Genomic DNA, 17,147 nt, shown 5'->3' with positions numbered 1-17,147 from the left:
AGTTCCGCAGCTTACAGACGAAGACCAAATTCGCGTTGTACAAGGTTCTTATTCTTTTGGTAGCTTTGTATGGCCATGAATCTTGGACGTTGAAAGAGGTCGACCGGAGAGCTTTTGGGGTCTTTGAACGTAAAATGCTGCGAACAATACTCGACGGTTAATTGGACAATGGCATCTGGCGGCGTCGCATGAATCACGAGATATACCAAGCCTTTCGAGAAATGGATATACGCTTAAATAAAACACAGTACGGTGGGTTGGGCATGTTCTAGCATATCGGAAGAACGTCAAGCTAAACTAATATTCAGCAGAGAACCAGGGAGATGCCGACGTCTCCGTGGCAGACCGCGCACCAGATGGCTTTTTGCAGCTTAGGAGGACTTAATATTCAGGGCGACTGGAAGGTGATTAACCCAGGATCGGGTCCGATGGAGAAGCCTTCTTCATTCGGCGTATATTCACCGAAATAGCAAGGAATTGATGCTATTCAAGTATCAAGTAGTTAAGTATGGATTGTCGACATCTGGTTGTTTCAGGTGGGCGTCGGTACCGTACATTTTAAATGACAGATAGTTTCGGTCGCAGTTTTTATTTATTTAGCTTGTACGACCTGATATCAATCCGTTGAATTTTCGGAGGACCAGAGTGCACAGTTTAGCGTTATAAATGAGCTTGGTACATACAGGACTCGGAGGATGAAACGTCAGGTTACTGAACATAATCGTGAAGCGATGGAACCTATACCTCGTTAAGGTCTCGAGGAAAAGTTCTACGAGAATTTGAACCGCTCTCTTACCGATTTTGCTATACAAGCCGACCTATAGAGATGCAAATTTTCTAACGATCAAACGTGAGAAGGTCGAAGTAGCAAAACGAGCACTCTCGCATTTAGAACGGACGACTGAGGAGAAAAGTCTTGTACTAAGATAATTGGTCGGTTAGAAAAATAACAAAACCACTGTAGTGGATCAGTTTAACGAGCAAACTGCTGAAAAACGGTAGAGATGTACTGGCAAGAATGCTGCACTGGATTATTTTTAAAGATTTGGTCGGAAGTTGTACTATGGGAGGAATAGAAGGAAGGTATAGAGTATCCCATTAACAATAAGAGTGAGAAGTAGAATTGCGGTTAATAACACAGCATAACAAAAATGACATTTTTGCGTGTCTCAAGAATTAATTTATGTGTCTCTAGTAGGTTTTGGGTTGTCGAATCTGATACCGTTCTCAGAAATGTTCCAGCACGTCACAATTTTTGGCTACATGTCGCCAAAGTTTTATAAAACACTGATTCCATTGATATTTACTTGAGATTTATAGTATGATTTATCAGACCTTTTTGTGATCTAATCCACCAAGTATGCGAAATAGGACTTGATTTTTCAATTTAGATATCATTTAGTTGAAATGACACGATTAGATTCAATCGATTTTTTCAACATGCTTGCAGTCTCCATACAAAATTCTTCGTTTCACTTATATGGAAAAATACAATACTTTTCTGAATTACCAAAAAATTACTTTTTATCATCGAAAATATTATGAGCTTCGTTGATATGTATTATTTTATACATAAAGTTTGAATGGTATGGTAAATTAAGCAAATAAATTGCCATTCAAGTTGGCAAACTTGCATGCAAGTTGGTTGAAATAGTCAAATTTTGCATTTTTATTTATTTATTTATTCAATATCTCAAAAACTGGACGTGCTATAATAATTTGAAAACGGCAATAGATTCAGTAACCCTTAATTGAGTAAGTAGTGGTATTTTGGTGCTTGAGACAAAAACGTGCTCCGCAGTGTTATGCCAAAAAGATGGGAGGAAGGACGATTGGCACGATACTCATGAAGTCCGTTCAGCTACATGGATACACAGGAATGAAGGATATTGTCATGATTACACGCAACACAGCTAAAATATGTTGTAAATTTAAGTTTATTTTCATGCACATAATTGGAGCATCCAAATTAACCTAAATTTCAACGGCCAATCCTTTATTTTTCAATCGAATTCACTTTAATTTTACACGATCATATAATATTCAATCATATTTAGTTGAAAATTTAATGTATATTAATTTAAGTTTACATGATGCTGTAACAACACACGAATTTGATTTATTTTTACAGTAGACTTTAGTTTACATCACATTGAAAATTAAATATTTTTTCTGAGAACTTTGAGACGATGACAAAAACTTACATCCAGCCAAAAGCGGGCTCAGTAACGCTTTTTGTATGAAAAATTAAAAAAATGTATGAGCTGTAACGCTTGATTCTACTCCCCCCACTACACCAAGAGCGTTACAGTATTTGTGGAAGGCGCTCTAGACTGATCGTTCTCTAGTATGGGCGTGCAGAGGATCGACGTGCCCCTGTTGATCTGAGATACAGTAATATCCCGCTTATCAATACGAATCTGTCTGGTTTGAACGGTGATTGAACCATATGCTTTGAGATAATATAATGATGTCTTTCATCACTTCGGAGCACGTAGTCGTTAGTACGAAGCTAAGTAAAGAGAATCGCACGAAAATACTGTCAAAATCCATAAGCCTCCGAATTGTGGTTTAGTTAAAAAAAATAAATAATAATAATAATAATAGGTCTCAATACACATATTATGAGCTACGACCCAATTTTACCAAGATTCTACTCTTAACAAGTAATATACAAATAATGTAAAATACAAAACTATTGCGAGATAAAACAAAGTTTTGATAGATTGTATTGCTATTACTACTTGAAACTTCAGCTGTTCAGATTGTTTTACCAATTTTTAAGCTAGCGAATTGGGTTCAAAAAATTTACACTGTTGAGACATTTTTTAAATGTCCTGGTTTTTTAAGAGTATAGCTTTAATAGAATACCGTAGCGCAATTGTTTATCCTTACAAATATAACATTACTCAAAAATAAGAGGTACGGAACTTATATATCCTAGCGAACAATCTGTACAAGGTTATAAAAACGTGTGTTTTGGAAAATATACAATTTGAGTTTTCTCTGCAAGTTTACAATTTAGACTGTTCAGAAACTCCGTGTATGAAGGCGAACTACATTTCATTCAGCGGGGAAGTATTAACAAGATTGTGGAATTTTAGAACAATGGTTCACAGAAAGACTGTTGTCCAGCTCAACATTGGAAGAGCAGTTTATAAAATACGAACATGTTTTTCGCAGAAGATCCAATAGCGGTACACCTACCGAGTCTGTAAAGTGAAGCTGTGATCAGTTGTATGTTCTGTTAAGCTTGTGGTATAAGTGGTTGCAGTAGTGTGTAATAAATCCGAACTTATGGTCAAATCTTGTGATACTTGTTACCTCATTCTTACCACACATTTCATTTGCTATTATAATTTTGGATTACCTGAAACTGAGAAAAATGCTTGAATTAGTAGAAATATTATTCGATTATTGCAATGAAATACTACCAAACGCATCCAAACTATTAAGATCTACTCTATATGGCAAATCAATACCAACAGTTCTACTGTATCGTGTTTGTACCTTATGCATCCTTCAACGTGCTGCAAATCATCTGAATGTGGAGTCATGCTATATGAAAAATGTTGTGTAGGTGGATGTCTACGAGTTAACTATCAGTGCTAAACTCCTGTGGAATGTATCAATGGTAATGTTCAGCGGTATATGTCACCAATGTTTATATTGCTCATTATCACTTTGTGAAATATGAATCTGTTCAATAAAAGAATCCGGTTAAAATTTGGGGAACCCCAAACTGTACACACTTAAATTTGTTGGCTTAGTTCGGTAACATTTTGATGAGATTAGAACAGATGAGCTGGTTCGGTTATTTAAAACCAAATTCATATATGTGTAACTTTTTATGGTTTTCGGATCTCACAGCAGAATGAGAATATTTTGTACCTTCTAATAATGTATTAATTGCAAACCTTCTGATTGAAACACTTTTTTCGACTATCACTTGCAGTCTTCTCCAGAGTCAGGGGATGCGAGTAACTGACTCTGAAAATGTCTACATTTGGTAAACAAAATTTATGGTGAAATTAAAAGATACAAAATACTAGAATTCTCTTTTTGATTTTTATTTTTGTGGAACATTTTTGATTATCAAACTATCGTTGCTATTTTACTAGAAATTTTCATCAAACATGTAATGCACAGACAAATAAAATTTAGTTTGTAGGATAGTAATAAATTCTTCTATTTTACCATGACTAACGAACTTTTTTTTATTTTGCGAAAATATGCGCGGGAAAACCATTATAGAAGCGCTACATAACTCACTCACATAAACAACTAGCAGATGAATACACATGGCGAGCAACGTGTATGCGGGTGTCATCAAATTGAGCCCGTTCTCGAAGAAGAATTGAATACACCATTACGTGACCTGAACTTTGAATTAGTCATGAGTAACCACTAAAACGCCAATCATCTGGGTGAAGCAGTTATGAGATCTGCTACTAGCATACTTCCTCATATACGTGGGTAAACACGACGGAAATGGACCAACCAGCCAAAATGAGCAGTTTCAGGACAAAAAATCGTTGTTTGCTGTGGTTAACGAAACGCTCCATGTATTGCTGTTTTGACGTAAACCAAATCGGTGGAAAGGCTTCGGGCAGGATGTGAAATGAAAATTTCAAGATTCGCGACCGCCAAGAAAACTTGATTGATATCTCAAATTTAAGCGTATTTTGATAAAAAACTTTCAACTCCAAATCTGAAACTGTCCCATCTTTTCACGCATGCTATTGGTTTTCAATTTACAGTACATCATATTGATTGTAAGCATCAACTAAAATTTTTCAATTAAAAATAGATAACATTAATTCTCGTTAGACTTGTATAGACGACATTCGAGGAAAAATAGCACAACCTTAATAAACTGCCCCATATTGGTTTTGGCTTTCAAGGTGGTAGAAGAAATATTCTCTTTTTCATTATCTCCATACAATCTTTTAATTGTAGTTAGTGTCATTTTATCTGTCAATAGTTTATACATAATATAATCTTCTATTGAAAATTGTCTCTTCTTACTTATAATGTTGCCAAGTCCTTGATTGCAATCATAGCTCATGATCTTTTCATCATGGATTTTCCCTTTTTAAACTGTAGGCTATTCATTGTATGTAACTTTAATTGTTGGTTCAAAGCTGATAACATATTGTTCAGGATTATAACTTTTTTCTGAAACATTGGCTATTCAAACCTAGCTACGCCATAAAAGACTGTTGGGATAGAAGCTGATTGATTGTTAAAAATTAATTTATTTATTACGATTGAACATTTTCAGTCACATTGGACATAGTTTTACAAGAAGGATGTATTAACAAGCTCCAATATCATCAAATTTACATCACTTAATTTTTTAATAGCGTATTTTGCTTACCATGAAATGTACGCCATATTGGTTTTTTCTTAGTGTGTGGATGTTCTTTGTCGTCTCGTGAAGTGATAAAATCATTTATGGTTTATGGTTATGGCACAAACATAGTTGTGGTGATTCGGGGTGATGGGTTATTCGGAGCAATAGACCATCATTCAGGCTTTTGTGAAAGTTTTTCTACTTATACGAAAGATTAATGCTCTTTGATGAGCTTAGCATAAGTTTTGCTGATTACTTATTGAAATAAAACATAAATGTAAAAATATTCTCCTAACCAACGTGATTTTCTTGATGAACGATCTCCAGGATTTTACTAATGTGTAGATGCTATAAAAAATAATTTGTAGGATCCTTGCGTCGGTGAAATGACAGTCGTGGAACTACGGGCAAGGAAGTTAGAAACAGTACTTTAAAGGACACTAGACCTTAAAGTTAATTGAAGCAATCATTATCATATGATATACATTTTTTAAATGGCTATTCTTCAAAGCATTTCAGTTATGCATACTCAAACCAGGAGTCAGCGATTATTTGGAAATATCTTAGGTCACATGCCAATCTAGTTGATTGAAATATTACATGAGATTTTTTAGAGTAGAATTCTAAAGCATTGAAAATAATTCCCATAACAAACCATATAAATACTATAACGTTTGTTCAACTTCTACTCCGTATCAATCGCAAAATATAAAGGACCGCTCATTCCAAAGGGGAGGAGGTGTTTTAGGGAAGGTTTGTTACCAGCGTGCTGTCTTGGCTGCAGAAAATAATTTATCTATAACTAATGGCACTTTGCATTTATAATACCAGCGTAGGTTCTGCTATACGCAATCCATGACATTGCTCTAGTTGCGCTTCTAAGCTGCAGCTGCGACGTAATACTAATAGGGATTAAATTAGAATGGAAACTGTAGTGATGTGCTCACGCTCTATTTATTTTTAGAGACGTCAGCTTATTTAAGGCTGTTGTTATATGTTGTATACTATTAAAATCATTGTAATTCTTATAGAAAAAGTTTTCAGTCACTGTTTTATATGAAGCAGGTATGGTGTACGAAGCTATTGAATGAATTTTGATTTTAGTTTAGTTTGAGTAACCTATTTCCGAACAAGGTTCACATTTGGTATCCGACCCTACTCGTTATTGCAGAGCAAAATAAGCGTTCGAGCTAATCTTGAAAGCATGTGTTAATTACAGAGCCCGTACAAATTTTATAGCACCAAGTTGGTAATCGATAAAGAACAATGGATCGATTTGGTTTTAATGATCCAATGATCCGTGAAATGTAATGTGACGATGAGCGGAAGCCATTAATTTATTCAATTAGGGTTGTCATGTCTATTACGGCTTAACCAGCCGACGGTGTTTTGAAAATACCTGAAGGTCGTAGGCACAAAAGTCAATATGGACAAATTGAGATGTAAGATTGTGAAAAATAATAGAATCGTTCTGGTGGGCTTCGATCCCACGACTCCCAATACGCTAGACTGGGCGCGTTAACCAACTACGCCACAGAACGGGTAACGATTGTGGCACAAACAAGGCAACAGTGCGACGCTAAAAATAAAATCTCTCACTGTTGTTCGTAGGCACGCTTAGGAGAGTCGAATTGGGCATCTCAGAGAGCCGAAGGAGGTGTAGGGTTGTGAAGGAGAAAATGGGGTCGTGACGGACTTTGGTTTCAGGTTGGCCGATTGCGCTGCAGAATCGTTACCCGTTCTGTGGCGTAGTTGGTTAACGCGCCCAGTCTAGCGTATTGGGAGTCGTGGGATCGAAGCCCACCAGAACGATTCTATTATTTTTCACAATCTTACATCTCAATTTGTCCAAATTGACTTTTGTGCCTACGACCTTCAGGTATTTTCATTAATTTATTTTCATTGGTGTACATCTTTGCATGAAATTCAAATTTATTACAGATAAGGTACCGCGGGGCAAGTGGGTAAATGGGGTAAGTGAAAACAATTGATATATTTTACTCAATATGTGAATTAACATTTTAAACTCATGCGTAGACCTTTGAGGTCATTGAGAACATTACGATAGGTAAGAGATTTCTGATATTTTTCAGCCATTATTACATAATAGAGTGAACAATTGTTAACCTGTCAACTGTTACTCCGTAACAAGTTGGCGGCGTACAATCTTATTTTAATATTTTCAGTGGAAAAAAGTTGCGGAAAACATTTTTTTGTACCACTTCTTAGTTGTTCTTTGTGACAGTTTCAAACTGCAATAAAAAAAGTTTTAGAATTAATTCGACGTTGACCTAAAAATAACTAAATTTAAACACCGTCAATTTTCTTATCAGGTGGGGCAAGTGAAAAGTTTATCATTAGAGATTGAATTTGTGTTTTCTCTTTAAGTAGCCATAAGTAAACATGGTTCGCAATTATCATAGAAAAACATAACGTGCTGATAATTCAAGAAACACTATACTCAAGCGTTAAAAGCTATTAGAAATCATGGAAATTCTCTAAAAGATGTTGGCAAACATTACAATATCAATATGTCTACTTCGGGCAGCTAATTAAAAGGAAGACGTTGACTGAAAAGTTACAATATTAGAGAACACACGGAAATCTCGTGGAATGTCTATGTAAAGCTAGTTCAAAACATAAAAATGGGGTATAGGTCTATCCACATAAAAAGATTCTAAATACGTTATTGAAGGATTCCGTTAGATTTCTCCCGAAGAGTTATCCGACGTCATATCCGACTTTCTCAAAAACAAATAACTAGCGGTGGAAATTCTACAGAGCAGAAATGCAATTGCTGTCCTATAATGTAAGAATTAACATTGGAAATGTTGCAGTTATAATGTTGTCGAATCATTTCAACTAACATAACTAAACGGAAGAAAATTGAAGTGAAAAGAATAACATTTTCTTTGTTTACATGTTACTTATGTTATTGTTCATTGGGAAGCCTCAACAAGTGTTAAAGCTAATAGAAATCGTGAATATAACTGTTTGTTTTTGAATTTATTGTTCAAAACGGTAAACTTTTCACTTGCCCCACTTTTGGAGCAAGTGAAAAGTAAGGAGACATTTTTCAAAAACTTTTTCTGTATTTTATTTTTTAATTTTTCATAAAAATAAATTTCAGCATGCTGCTTATATATGGTGGGAGTCAAGCTAAAAAATATACACAACCTCATTTGTTTCAATTTAAAGTCTCTAGAATTGGAAGAATCTCAACTATGCGAATTCCATTACCCACTTGCCCCACGGTACCTTATATCACAATTAAAGTCGAACTTCATAGGGTATCTTCAGTACAAAGTAAGGGTATGCGATATTATTATTTTTTAATAGCGGTACGAAACGAAACTATGTACGGAATTTTGGGTATTGTCAATGACGAACTGAAACGAAATATGAAAATGTTTCGTTAAGCTTGGTATGAAATCCAAAAATTCGTGAAATTTTACGAAACGAAACGAAAATTTGATTCTGTTTCGCGGAATATGCATTTAGTCATTGATTGTTTTTCGGCTTGAAAAAACATATTTTTGTATCGTTTGCTGTAAGCCATGAGAAATCAATTGAAATTACCTTTCAGTAATGGATTGTATCGGAAACAATTTTTTTATTATCTTTATTAACGAGATGTTTAGCCCTGGGCTAGTTCATCTCGGGACCAACGACTTTACTTCCCTTCCGAAGGTCGTCACTACAACTATTATGTCATTAGTGACTATCTCGGGGATGGGATACGATCCCAGGTCCTCGGTGTGAGAGGCGAGTGTTCTAACCACTACACCAGGTTCGTCCCCAGGAAACTAAACCATACACGTTCAATATTGTCTTATCTTACGAGCTCGTAGTACACTATATGTATATTTATAATATGGGGTTGTCCATAAACCACGTGATCATTTTTAAGGATTTTTAGATACAACCTCCTTCCTCCCTCGTGATGATTTGTCCATTCAAACCCCCTTTCCCCCCTTATTGACCACGTGGTGTATGGCGACCCCTATAATTAAGAAAAAAAAATACGCTGGAATATCTTCAGTTCGGTAAATGAGAACATATAGTTTGTTAAAGAAGAGTTTGAATAGTACACCGAATGAATTTCAGTGATCTCAAGAAAAACCAGGGATTTCCAAGGAACCTCTGGGAATCCAATGGAGACCATTGAAAACTTTCTGGAATACGTGGATAGTATGTTGGTGAATAGTTTATAAATAAATAAATAAAAATGAAATAGCCTTTAGAAACCCCTGGATAGGACCTTGTGGAATGAAAATTTGAATGAACCATTGAAAAAAAAAGTAACGTGAATTGCAATTTTAGATTTCTGGAATTTCTTACCAGACATATTCCAAAAATACGAGTCAATATTCAGCCATTCCATGAAAAACCGATCTAGTGGGTCACCGAATTCCGTGAAAATTTGCTAGTTTGTTCCTTATCCGAAACAAGGATACACGTGTTTTTGTTATTAGGGTGACCATTTCCAAAATAGAGTGACCAGAAAAAACCGCGATTTTGCAAAATTTTTAGTTTTTCAAAAATTATAACTTTAGAGCCGCTTAAACGATTTTCAATTTTCTTGAAGCCTAAAGATTTTGACTTTTCAAGAAAAATATAAAATTTCACAGAAATTGTTTTTTACATTAGAAAATTATGAAAACCGTTTTTTTCGTATTTTGAAGGCCTCGGGACCAAAGGGGTTATTGCTGTTCTCATTTTTTCTTGAATGTTCAGTAAATTTTACGCTTACTGTCAAATTTTCTGCGATGTATGTGTTTTTTATTTTTTGATATATATTTTTTTTTAAATAAAAAATTAGTTATTTTACATCGGCACACAGTGTAGGTCTCAGCGGAATAGCTTTTTTATTTAAAACAAAATCATAACTTTTGAACAGCTAACCGATTTCCAATCGTTCTTCATGGAGTTAAAGCGTAAGATTTCAACTTAAAAAATATATAAAACTCTGATTTTTTTCACACGAAAACATATAAAATTTTCCTAAAAACTAGAATTTTTTTACATGTTTCCATGTAAGAAAATTTTCTCGGAGCTTTATATTTTTTTGAAAAGTTGAAAAAAAAATATAAAAGTATAAATAGTTGAAAAAGCTTTCATCCCATAAAAAAAAAGATTGGAAATTGGTTGAGCTGATCAAAAGTTAAGATTTTTTTTTAAGAAGTATAAGTCGTCTTTAAATGTTTTCTTGCGCTCTACTGCGCATCGAGTTGCGAGACTGAAAAAGGACTGAAAATTCGATATTCGTATTTTGCCCCCCCCCCCCCTTCTTTTCTACGCGAAAAAGTATAAATAATGGGATAAAGCAAGTCCAAAACCATTCAAGTTTTGGTCAAGACAACATGAAACAAAAATATTTAAACCATCTTATTGAACATTCAGCTAGTGCTAGAGGAGAGTTTCGATTTTCAAAATTAATAGAATGGTTCAAATTGTGCTGACGATGTAAGATTTTTTAATATATGTTTATGCCAGTAGAACTTAATATTTCGCGAAATTCCGTTTTATTTCGTTTCATAACGAAGAATTTAGAAATTTTCCCAATTCCGTGAAATTCTGCGGTATTTCGTTTTGAACGATACTTGATGGAAACATTCGAAATATCGCATACCTCTAGTACAAAATTGATCGAAGGCGTCTTTTTCATCGAAGCCACAGACATGAATGGCGGTCATATCACTGTGTATTTATTATTATTATTATTATTATAGAGTTTTGGCACTTCTCAGCAAAAAAATGCTGGAAACTTTCACCTACCCCGGGCAATCTGTATGCCAAAGGGGATTAGGCTCTGTGGATCTCATTGGTCGGTTTTACTTATCCTAATGAGTCTGCTGGATGAGCTTCTCAGTTGTGGTGGTTCAGGAACCGTCTAACTATGCTGCAGGTTCCAAGAATCACCGCTTTTTGGATGCTGTGTAGGTCCTTCTTCAATTCCAGCTCGTCTAGGGACCTTAGGAGAGATTTCGGGACAATTCCGGTCGCTGAGAGGACTACCGGAACTATACGGACGTCCTCTAGGTGCCACATCTGCTTCAACTCCTCCGCCAAGTCGTGGTACTTCGCTATCTTGTTAGAGAACGTTGATTGGACATTGTGGTCCAGCGGTACAGCGATGTCGATGAGTGTAACTCGTTTCATCCTTTTGTCGTAGACTACAATGTCGGGGCGGTTGGCACGGATGAGAACGTCCGTTATGATCTCGCGATCCCAGTACAGCTTTATGCAACTATTTTCCAGAACCGGGTCAGGCAGGTACTTGTAGTAGGGCACAAATCGATCCACCAAGTTGTGCTTAAGGGCAAGCTGTTGATGCACAATCTTGGCAACTTCGTTGTGACGATCGAGGTAGGCTGATCCAGCTAGTACTGAACAGCCGGCAACGACATGCTCGATAGTCTCCCCTACTGAATTGCACTTCCTACAGCGGTCCTCCACGTCTTCGTGCAATATGTAGTGCCGATAGTTCTTCGTCGCAATTACCCGGTCCTGGATGGCTACCATGAAACCTTCTGTTTCTGAGAAGAGGTCACCCCGCACCAGCCACGTGTTTGACGCCACCTTATCGATGTGCTCGAGCTCCAGTTGATGGGGGTGCGTTCCATGCAACTCCTTCTGCTTCCACATTGCGATCATCTCATCGACAGTTTTGATGTCGCAGTTCAGCTGGTAATCCTCCTGCGCCAGATGCAGGGCGCTGAAGCCGTGGTCAGCTTCGCATACAGTGCGGTAAATTTCGTGGCGGTTCTGGCTTTCTACGAAATATGCCCGCAGCTGCTGGATCTGGGAGACACATAGTGCCTGGATATCGGTGACGCCTCTTCCTCCTGCTGCACGTGGCAGGGTGACTCTCTCAATGGACGATTTAGGGTGGCGCATTCGGTGCTTGGTGAACGCCACTCGTACTGCTCGTTCTATCGCCTCCAAGTCAGTCTTGGTCCACTTTACCACCCCGAAACTATACGTCAACAGGGGCACAGCAAACGTGTTGATCGCCTTCACCTTGTTGCCGGCAGACAGAAAGCTCTTCAGAATACAGTTGACACGTGATAAAAACTTTTCCTGCAGCTCCTTCTTGATCATCGTGTGGCGAATACCTCTAAGTTGCAGGAATCCAAGGTATTTATACGTTTCGCCTTCAACCATATTCCGAATCTCCTCCTGCTCGTTGACGCGAAAACAGCTGGCATCCATAACTTGACCCCGACGTAGATGAATTGACCTGCATTTGTCAATACCAAACTCCATCCGGATGTCGTTACTGAATGTCGTAACTAGCTGCAACAGCTGATGCAGCCTCTGCACTGATTCCGCAAATAGCTTCAGGTCGTCCATATAGAAGGTGTGGGTAACTCTTGTGCTCCTTTCCCCACTTTTCAGTTGGTAGCCATAGTTGCATTGGTTGAGTGCTTTGCTGAGGGGGTTCATGGCCAGGCAAAACCACAGCGGACTAAAGGTATCGCCTTGAAAAATCCCCCTCCTGATGCTGAGAGTCCTGGACCGTAACACAGCTGTACCGTCGGTAATGTGTAGGGATGTGCTCCACATCCCCATCGCGTGTTGCATCAGCCTGATGACGTTCCTGTCTACCTTATACAACTGCAGTACCTTGAGAAGGTACGAGTGCGGTACTGAGTCGTATGCCTTTTTGTAGTCGATGTACGCCATACTCAGGTTCCTTTGCTTTTGGGTAGCTTGCCCTACAATGACTGCATCTACGATGACCTGATCTTTGCAGCCTTGCGTGTTTCTGCGACACCCTTTCTGTTCCTCGGTCATCACGTTGTTGGCGTCGCAATGGGCTTGCACCCTCCTCGCTATTACCGACGATAGCACTTCATACAGACTTGAAAGGCACGTTATTGGTCTGTACTTCGCTGGGTCAGCTGTGTGTTGGTCCTTTGGCAGAAGAAATGTGACACCCCTGGTGATGAATTCCGGTAGCTGCGTGGGGTCTCCTAGTACCGTATTGAAGCATTCCGCCATCCGCCCATGGATCGTTGTGAGTTTTTTATACCAAAAATTGTGCACAAAATCAGGTCCTGGTGCAGCCCAATTCCTGGTATACCGGGTAGCTTCACGTATATCCTGAGCGGTTACCACGACCGCGGTCATGTCTCCAATTCCATCACATTGTCTCTCTTCTTCTGCTAACCACATCCCATCGCCGTTGTGTTCGGTGGGGTTCTCCCATAAATTGGCCCAAAATTGTGTAACGTCGCCAATCTCTGGAAGTCCCTCGCCAAAGTCGACCTTGTCATTTCGGATGCGGTTGTAGAACTCCCTCTCGTTTATGTTGAACATCCGGTTTTGTTCCTTCCGCTTCGAACATTCTCCATAACGTCGCAATCGTTTCGCAAGAGCACTCAACCGCTGGACATGGGTGTCGAGGATCTCAGTAATGTCGACTTCTCTGAGATCTCGGAGCTCTGCGGGCCTAACAATTTCAGCAACATGACGAACCTGCCTCGTTGATCGATTCCCCTGCTTGTACTGTGTTAATCGACCAACCTTTGATCGCAGTGTTGCGATTCGGCTCTCAAGGCGTCGCATCCATACGGGTTTCTGTGCGTTGGGGCGTGTGCCATCTTCTCCTTGCGGGCGCGTTCGCAATCCCAACGTCTTAACTACAGCTATTGCAGCTGAATACACGATAAACTGCAGATCCTCAAGGTTCTCCACGGCTTCCAAGTACTGTGGCAAAATATCCTGATTTAGGATGCTTACTGCACTCGTCAGCCGGTAGGAATACCGCAGCTTTGGTATCCGGTGCCGGGACATGGGGTCTGTCCCACGGAACTGCGTAACTGCTGTGCCCATATGGAGTGCTAGTTCGTCTCGTAATTGCTGTCGTTGCATATCCGCTGTCGGTCCTGGAGCAGTGGGTGCAGGTGAATCACGACTCTCACTCGTGATCGGTGCATCCAGCCCAACAGAACTCCTTCTCGACGTATCGCTCGATCTTGTCCCCTCCTCTCCTATCTCCCTCTGCACTTCCAGCTTGATGTACTCCACTTCTGCAGCGGTGAGCATATTATGAGACATAATTGCACGCTGCCGTGTGTACAGCTTGTTCAAGTCAAGCTGGCGCGCAAAGCGAGGTATTATTATTATTATTATTATAATATGATAATATTATTATTATTATTATTATAGAGTTTTGGCACTTCTCAGCAAAAAAATGCTGGAAACTTTCACCTACCCCGGGCAATCTGTATGCCAAAGGGGATTAGGCTCTGTGGATCTCATTGGTCGGTTTTACTTATCCTAATGAGTCTGCTGGATGAGCTTCTCAGTTGTGGTGGTTCAGGAACCGTCTAACTATGCTGCAGGTTCCAAGAATCACCGCTTTTTGGATGCTGTGTAGGTCCTTCTTCAATTCCAGCTCGTCTAGGGACCTTAGGAGAGATTTCGGGACAATTCCGGTCGCTGAGAGGACTACCGGAACTATACGGACGTCCTCTAGGTGCCACATCTGCTTCAACTCCTCCGCCAAGTCGTGGTACTTCGCTATCTTGTTAGAGAACGTTGATTGGACATTGTGGTCCAGCGGTACAGCGATGTCGATGAGTGTAACTCGTTTCATCCTTTTGTCGTAGACTACAATGTCGGGGCGGTTGGCACGGATGAGGACGTCCGTTATGATCTCGCGATCCCAGTACAGCTTTATGCAACTATTTTCCAGAACCGGGTCAGGCAGGTACTTGTAGTAGGGCACAAATCGATCCACCAAGTTGTGCTTAAGGGCAAGCTGTTGATGCACAATCTTGGCAACTTCGTTGTGACGATCGAGGTAGGCTGATCCAGCTAGTACTGAACAGCCGGCAACGACATGCTCGATAGTCTCCCCTACTGAATTGCACTTCCTACAGCGGTCCTCCACGTCTTCGTGCAATATGTAGTGCCGATAGTTCTTCGTCGCAATTACCCGGTCCTGGATGGCTACCATGAAACCTTCTGTTTCTGAGAAGAGGTCACCCCGCACCAGCCACGTGTTTGACGCCACCTTATCGATGTGCTCGAGCTCCAGTTGATGGGGGTGCGTTCCATGCAACTCCTTCTGCTTCCACATTGCGATCATCTCATCGACAGTTTGGATGTCGCAGTTCAGCTGGTAATCCTCCTGCGCCAGATGCAGGGCGCTGAAGCCGTGGTCAGCTTCGCATACAGTGCGGTAAATTTCGTGGCGGTTCTGGCTTTCTACGAAATATGCCCGCAGCTGCTGGATCTGGGAGACACATAGTGCCTGGATATCGGTGACGCCTCTTCCTCCTGCTGCACGTGGCAGGGTGACTCTCTCAATGGACGATTTAGGGTGGCGCATTCGGTGCTTGGTGAACGCCACTCGTACTGCTCGTTCTATCGCCTCCAAGTCAGTCTTGGTCCACTTTACCACCCCGAAACTATACGTCAACAGGGGCACAGCAAACGTGTTGATCGCCTTCACCTTGTTGCCGGCAGACAGAAAGCTCTTCAGAATACAGTTGACACGTGACAAAAACTTTTCCTGCAGCTCCTTCTTGATCATCGTGTGGCGAATACCTCTAAGTTGCAGGAATCCAAGGTATTTATACGTTTCGCCTTCAACCATATTCCGAATCTCCTCCTGCTCGTTGACGTGGAAACAGCTGGCATCCATAACTTGACCCCGACGTAGATGAATTGACCTGCATTTGTCAATACCAAACTCCATCCGGATGTCGTTACTGAATGTCGTAACTAGCTGCAACAGCTGATGCAGCCTCTGCACTGATTCCGCAAATAGCTATTAAATATTATTATTATTATTATTATTATTATTATTTATGAAAGATCATTCACATAACCCCTGGATACAATTCGGAAATTTCTTCTCAGAAAGCGGAATTGCATAAAAAAAGAAAACTCGGTTAAAGGAGATTGGGCAAAAATGTATGGGGTTTGGTCCCGGAATGTACACGGATGATTCATATATCATTTGAAAGATCTAAATGAGACAAGAAAAAGTTGATATGGGGTCAAAAATATTCTTTGTGGGAGAAAAAAGTTATGTGTGCTGGAAAAAAGTGAAAAGGGGTATGTTTTGAACAGTTTTCTCTTAAATAATATTTTCTTGCGCAAATGTTTTGAAATCGTGCGTATGTTTGTACTTATGCATGTTTTTATTTTAACTGTTTATATTTTTCAAATATTGTGATTTGACACAGATTTCAAGACGTCTTGTATTACTGCAATGTGAATAATCAAAACATACGGAGATAAAAAAAATAAGTATGTATATGGGTATGTGCGATTGACAAACACGTCGCTTTAGGAAACAGTTGGATACAAATATCGAATCGTATTATCCTAATTCAGTGTTCTAGTAATATGTTTGTATAAACCAGTCGTTTATCTACTCAGGATGGAATTTCCAGACTATTTCCGTTTTAACATTACCGTGGTTGCGTTGTTGGATTCTGTTATACACTGGTAGAAATACCTCGTTATCGTACACAGCTTAAGGGTGCTGGAAATCTGCGCGACAGTTACCACACTTCTATCTTTGATATCAACAACATAATACTGTCATGCTATTGCTTCTCAGAGAAGGGAATCATTTGAACTGGAAGTAACTGTAGTATTTGAGTGTTTGCTGTGTGTAAACTGTCAATAATCCGAGCAGAACCATTTCAGTTTGCTATCAATGTCAGTTCCATTGACGACGCCTGAGCACAAGTGCCTCCACAAATGCTTCGCTAAAATCGCCAAAAACTCATGAGGATATCAATAATGTGAATGTTCAGAAGTA

General features: G+C 39.3%; 1 protein-coding gene across 7 annotated transcripts in view; it reads right to left on the bottom strand.

Annotated features, from left to right (window-relative positions):
• LOC5579261 overlaps positions 1-17,147 on the bottom strand; it is a 241,587-nt gene that overhangs the window by 35,404 nt on the left and 189,036 nt on the right. For 5 of the 7 annotated variants that reach the window (XM_021852747.1, XM_021852744.1, XM_021852757.1 and 2 more), the window contains 2 exons: positions 3,371-3,376; positions 3,171-3,212 (listed from right to left, as the gene is read on the bottom strand). The exons of 1 other annotated variant lie outside the window; for it this stretch is intronic. In XM_021852747.1, coding sequence (XP_021708439.1) covers positions 3,171-3,212; positions 3,371-3,376 — 48 coding nt within the window. The remainder of the gene's footprint in view (positions 1-3,170; positions 3,213-3,370; positions 3,377-17,147) is intronic. One more of the 7 variants, XM_021852774.1, reaches the window with a different exon arrangement.

This window comes from Aedes aegypti, chromosome 1 (assembly GCF_002204515.2).
Source record: "Aedes aegypti strain LVP_AGWG chromosome 1, AaegL5.0 Primary Assembly, whole genome shotgun sequence".
NCBI lineage: Eukaryota > Metazoa > Arthropoda > Insecta > Diptera > Culicidae > Aedes > Aedes aegypti.
The sequence above is the reverse complement of the archived record's forward strand: the minus strand, read 5'-3'. Positions and strand labels throughout refer to the sequence as shown.